We start from the raw sequence: 6,000 nt of genomic DNA, 5'->3' as shown, positions 1-6,000 counted from the left end.
AGCTCCTAAACTTTCCTGTCTATGTCTCTGAATGTTGATGAAGAACCACCCTCCCCCGCCTTCAGCCTGGACAAACTTCCACGGTTTAAATCCTCCTCGGTACCTGGCAACCAACCGGAGTGGGAGTGAAGGGTCAACCACAAGGGCATCGTAGGAGAGGTGCATCCCGGAAGACACCAGGCTGAGAAAGGAGTAAAGGAATGATACGCCCAGGAAGCAAGATCTTCCAGGCTTGTTGGGTGAAATGACCCCTCTGTGGTAAGGAAGCCACCCAGGAAGGACTGTTTTGTCCTTTGCCATCACCTGCTGTCCCCAGATGCTGTTGGGTGTCATCTGGGAGGCGTGGGCTAGGAGGTCACCCACAGGTGGGAACACACTTGGACTCTGTGGGTCCTCCCAGACCTAGGAGTGGAGAAACCTGTACAGACCTTCCCTCCTTCCTCCTCACCTCCCTGGCCATCTGCAGCTAGATTCCCTGATACGACCGGACTCCACGGAGAAAGTCACCTGGATTTCAGTGATCCTCTTTTGAACAAGCCCTTCTGTTTTCAGCCCTACCTCCTCCTTGGGGCTAGATCCACCATCCCGGCCAGCAGCCCAAGCCAGGTACCAGGGAGGAAGCGGGAAACCCCAGGAGGGAGGGTGGGTGTGCCTGAAACCACTAGGTGTCCTCTCTGCACGGGCACCTTCTGCAGGGCTGCAGGTGAGGGCTGGAGCAGACCTGGGGGCAGAGGAGTAGGAGGATTAGGGCTCTGACCTCAGGGGTGGGGGCAGGCAGGGGCCTCCTCCCGAGGTTGGCTGGGGACCCTCGGGACGCCTTGACCCGGGACAGGGCCAGCTGCCCCCCTTCCCTCAGCCACAGCCCTGGGCTTGGTCCAAGACGATCGCGAGTGAAGTGTGAGCCCGGGCCAGAGGGGGGAGCCAGGACATCCTCAGTGAGCCAAGAGCCTCCGGGGAGTCCTGTTCCAGATCCCGAGCCGGGCGCGCAGGGGGATCCCCGCAAGGGGGCGGAGGGAAATCCAGGAGGCCCGCGGGAGGAAGCGAGCCCGGCGGCCGGGCGCGCGCACCCAAGCGCACTCGCGGCGCCCCTCTCCGAGCACAGGGTGGGGAGGGGGCGGGAGAGACCCTCGGCTCCTCCGAAAGTTTCGGGCGAACCCTTTTTCCCAGAGAGCTGCCTCTCGGCTGCGCGTGTGTCCCGAGAGGGGGCCTCCCGCGCCGGCACGAGCGCAGGACCGCGCGCGGGGCTCCCTCCCCGGCTCAGTCTCCTCCCCACGCGCCCCCTCTTCGCCGGGCTGGCCAGCGCCGCCGCGTCCCCGCCGCTGCCCCCCGCCCGCGCCCGCGCCCGAGCCGCCGCGTCGCCGCAGGCTGCCGCCTTGCCCCGAGCTCCCGGCGCGCTCGGCCCCGCTCGGCCCCGCTCGGCCCCGGCCCCGCGCGCGGACCATGGAGTAGGCGGACGGCCCCGCGACGCGCTCCCGCAGCCCGCGAGGCCGGAGAAGCCCCGGTGGCCTCGCCCGCCGGCCGCGTTGGCCCGCGGCGGGTCCTCCTCCCGGCGGTCCTCCCCGCTCCTCCTCCTCGGCTGCCGCCGCCCCCGCCTCTCGGCCGCCCCCGCCGCCCCCGCCGCGCCGCCGCCCGAGGCCGAGCGCGGACGCCGAGCGTGGGAGCCATGGAGCGCGAGGAGGACGGGGACGCCGAGCGCCGGGAGGCTGCGGCGCGGGCCGGCGGCGACGAGGAGGAGGAGGAGGAAGAGGAGGGACTGAGCGACAGCGACGACGAGGACGAAGACCGGGAGACCCGCAGCGGCTGTGAGGAGGAAGAAGAGGAGGCGGCGGCCGCCGGGCGGGAGCGCAGCGAGGACGCGCCGCCGCCGCCGAGCGCGGAGCTGCCTCCAGCCGCCGTGCCCGCCGCGGCCGCCCGCGACCGGAGCGGCCGCCGCCCGCCGGGGCCCCAGCCGGGGCCGCTGCCCTGCCGCCCGAAGAGGATGCCGTCGCCCGACGAGGAGGAGCGCGAGCGTCGCCGGAGCCGCCGGAGGGACCTTCTGCTGAGCCAGATAGGCTTCCTGGCCCTGGTGGCGCTGCTGCTCTGGTCGCTGTCGAGCATGCAGGACCACGACGGTGAGTGCTCGCCGCCCGCCCCGAGTGGGCGCTGCGGCTCCGGCGGTGCCGGGCTCCCCGGCCGGGCCGGCGGGCGGGGGTGCCGGGCCGAGGACGCCCCCTGCCCCTCGGAGGGGGCCCCGGAGGCGAGGACCACGCGGTGAGGCCGCGGCAGGCACTCTGGGCGCGTGGCTGCCCTGGGAACCCTCACCTGTGCCTCCCGGCTCTGCCCTTCCTGCCACGAGCTGGAGGGACTGGTGGCGGCGGCGGGGACGGTTCGCCTAAACGAGTGCCCCGTGGCCAGTAATAAAGTTGTCCTGGTGAGCTTCGGGCTCCTGTGCGCGTGACCACCTGTGCACTCCTTGGCTTGTGGAGGGAGGGCTGGTTGACTGGTGAGCATACAGTTCTCGAAAACCTCTCAGGCGGGATGGACTGGGTAGGAAGCTCCATCCCCGCCTTTCCGGAACAGGTGCCGGGAACTCCTGACAGGAAAAAAGTGCTGGCCCCCGGCTAGGGTTTGGGACTGGTTCTCTTCCATTGACCACTCGCTGGGAAGACGGATCCCTTTTGTGGACTTGCAGCTGGGGAAGAAGCCATTAGGCTGGACTGTCCTTCATTCTGTTCACTACTCTCAGGGTGCCCTGCGGTGGGAGCCCCCTTTACCCACAACTTTTGTCTTATTTTTGTCCTTGGCCTTTCTTGAGCTGAGATAGACCTGGTGGAGGAATGTGCTCAGAACAGTTGTCCACGGTAAAGAGTTTGGACCCTGGGTGTGCAGCTGTCAAAGAAACGGAGGAAAGTCTTGGAAGAATAACTGTTGTAAAACGGTTTTATGTCCCGGCCATTCAAGTGGCACGGTTCCTGGGAAAACAGCCATGGAAATGGTCGTGAGGAAAAGCAGTTCCAGATACAGGCTTTGGTGTTAAGATAGTCGGAGCTCCAATACAAGGTGTTATGAAGTGCAGAATGAAGGCATTTGGATAGTGATGGTCAAATATTTTTAAGGGTGCTATCAATTAAAAAAGGGACCTCCCCCAATTGACTGTCTCGTGCTTGGCGGGGAAAGCAGATGGTCGGTCTTGGTCCAGGTCGTAGCAGACTTCAGCATATATGGTAAAAGGAGAGAGCCCGTCCTGGTCTTCAGTGGAGCCCTTGAGACTCCCGGGTTCTCTCCACTTCTCCTGGATCCCAGATTCTCTGGCCATGAGGACTGACATCAGGAAGGGGACCGTGCTGGGTGAGGGAGGCTCGACCTCTCCAAGGGCAGAGTCTGACCTGCCAAAAGCAGTTCCTGGCCGATTCTCACAAAGAGGGTTTTCATTAACCCCCTTTTCATCTTCTCAGTTTTGATGAGTGCAAAGCCAATCCGTACTTCATGCCACCTTTGGAAAGGGGAGTTCCAAGTCACTTACATGCCGGCCATTTTCCGGCAGGTTGGGGTTCTCCGAGCCATCGAGTTCCACCACTTTCAAGGCTACAAAAGATGTTTTTCTGGATAGAGGATGTGACCCAGATGGTTAAGTCCGTCAGTGGCAGGGGGCTGCCTGGGCCCTGGGAAAGCTGAGATGTTTGGAGGGAGGGGGTGTCAGACACTCTGCAAGCTTGAAACTTGGTGACTAGATGTCATTTGGAGATGGACAGAAATGTTCCTGTGAGGGACTCATGCACAGCCCTTTCCTCCATACCTTCCCTTGATCTATCTTCTCCTTCCTTCCATCCACATTCTTCTTTTTTTTTTTTTTAATTTAATTTAATTTTTTTTGGCTGCACCATGTGCTCAGCATGCGGGATCTTAGTTCCCCGACCAGGGATTGAACCCGTGCCCCCTGCAGTAGAAGCACGGAGTCCTAACCACTGGACTGCCAGGAAGTCCCCATCCACATTCTCCTTCTGCCTCTCCACCCCTCTCCACCCCCTCCCATAAATGTGGCGCTTGAGAAGACTCCCAGCCCAGTAACTGAAGATAACAGTGAACGTCAGTGGGGGGAGTGTGTGCCATCGAGCCGGCGGATGGCATGCTAGTTGTAATTCTGTCTCAGATCACCTTTTCCTCCACTAGATATTGATAATTTCATTACACGATGCACAGCAAGATTTCGCAAGGCCCAGGTTTTTCGAGATAATTTTTTAAGATACTAATTAATGTGTGTGGATCTGCAAGTGATTATTTTGCTTGAGGGGTTGCCATTCAGCATACTTAACCATCTGAATAATGACTTTTACCCCGGAAACTTGGGGATGCTGTACTTGAGGGTCCTTCAGTACGGTTAAAATATTTGGAATTTAGCCTTGTTTTAAAGACACCGTGACTTGGAGAGGCCAAGTGATTCGCTTAAGGTCACACAGCAGTTGGGGAGCAGAGGAAGAAACCAACCCGAGGTGACCTGGCTCTTTGATCCCACCTGTGTCCCCTGGTATTCATGCCACCATCTGGGTGCAGCTTTGTAATATTTATATAACCACATAGGGGGGTACCTTCATAATGATCAAAGGTGGTATTTTTATGTATTCACCTTGAAAACCATGAATGATTAAGTGTAACTTCTCAGAAGCCTCTTTGCTAACACATACTGATTTTTCTTTTTTTTAAATAAAAAGGACAGTTCTTCTACCAAACCAGAATAGAGATGTGTGGAAGTTATGTTATATAATCTTGTATAACATTTCTAATTGTATGGAATCGGAGATCCCTTTCAGGACATCTAACCAAACTCAGTATAGATTCTTTCCTGCTCAGATGGGACAGGAGCATTGTTAAGCTTAAGTCAGGAAGAATTAGCGCTGGAATCAAGAAAATGTTAATTATCATAACAACAAAAGCAATAATAATATTAACCGGAATTTGGCAGGCTCTTAAGTGCCAGGCCCTGGGCTAAGTCCCCTTTCTATGCGTTGCCTCCTTGAAACTGCAGACACTTGAGCCTCCAGTGGTGGAGAAGGAAAGAAGAGCCCTTGGTGCCCTATTTAGTTGTTGTTGATGAAGATCTTGGTTTTGATCTGTTTTCAGAGCCAGTTGAAATAAGGTGTCAGATTTGCTAACGCGATTTTCTTTTATATTTTTGCAGTGTGAATGGATCACTTTGTATGTTTTGAGTGGTTTAAAAGTGTTTAATTTTTCTTTGCAGTAAGAAACCTGGTCCTCTTTTTCCATAAGTGGTGAGGACAAAGCCCAGAGGTCCTAACTTGGGAGTAATAAGAGACATCCCCTCCCAAAGGTCCCTAGGGTGGTGAATAGTGAAGAAGGACAGTCATACACAGGTATATACGTATAAACTTTGAGATACTCTTTGGCCCAGTTGCTGTTGCTACATAACAGATCACCCCCAAATAGTGGTGTAAAACGACTCTTTCATGTTTTTACTCAAGGATACTTTGTGTCAGGGACTTGGTCAGGGCCTAGTGGGCATGCCTCTGTTCCGTGATGTCTGGGGCCTCAGCTGGAGACACTGAAGGCCTGGGGGACTTGACAGCTGGGTCTGCAGTCGTTTGGAGGCAACATCACTCCCGTGTCTGGGGTTGATGAGGGTTGTTGGCTGGACCCTCAGCTGGGCTGTCAACCAGAACACCTACGCGTGGCCTCTCCATATGGCCTCTCCACGTGCCTTGGTTTGAACTTCCCCAGAGCGTGGCAGCTGGGGTCCAGGAGAACAAGGTGGACGTGCCTGGCATTTTTATGTGTCAGCCTCAGGTGTTGCGTAGTACCACTGCCACTATTTTCTGTTGGTTAGGGCAGTGACAGATGTCAACCTGAGTTCAAGGAGAGGGGGGCATTGATGCCACCACTTACTCCATGGAGGATTGTCAGGTGACATGGTAAGGTGAGCACATGTGATGGGAGATACTGTTGTGGCCATCTTTGGAAAACCAGGATCTAAAGGGCTGATAACTTAGGAGTGATTGTAGACATTCC

General features: G+C 57.2%; 1 protein-coding gene across 3 annotated transcripts in view; it reads left to right on the top strand.

The window, feature by feature from the left end:
* Positions 1-1,661: 1,661 nt before the first annotated feature.
* The window catches only part of SLC24A3 (solute carrier family 24 member 3), a 470,509-nt gene continuing 466,170 nt past the window's right edge, over positions 1,662-6,000 (top strand). For all 3 annotated transcript variants that reach the window (XM_059896029.1, XM_059896030.1, XM_059896031.1), the window contains exon 1: positions 1,662-2,111. In XM_059896029.1, coding sequence (XP_059752012.1) covers positions 1,664-2,111 — 448 coding nt within the window. In that variant the 5' untranslated portion in view covers positions 1,662-1,663. The remainder of the gene's footprint in view (positions 2,112-6,000) is intronic.

Source organism: Balaenoptera ricei, chromosome 15 (assembly GCF_028023285.1).
Source record: "Balaenoptera ricei isolate mBalRic1 chromosome 15, mBalRic1.hap2, whole genome shotgun sequence".
NCBI lineage: Eukaryota > Metazoa > Chordata > Mammalia > Artiodactyla > Balaenopteridae > Balaenoptera > Balaenoptera ricei.
This window is presented reverse-complemented; position numbering and strand designations above follow the sequence as displayed.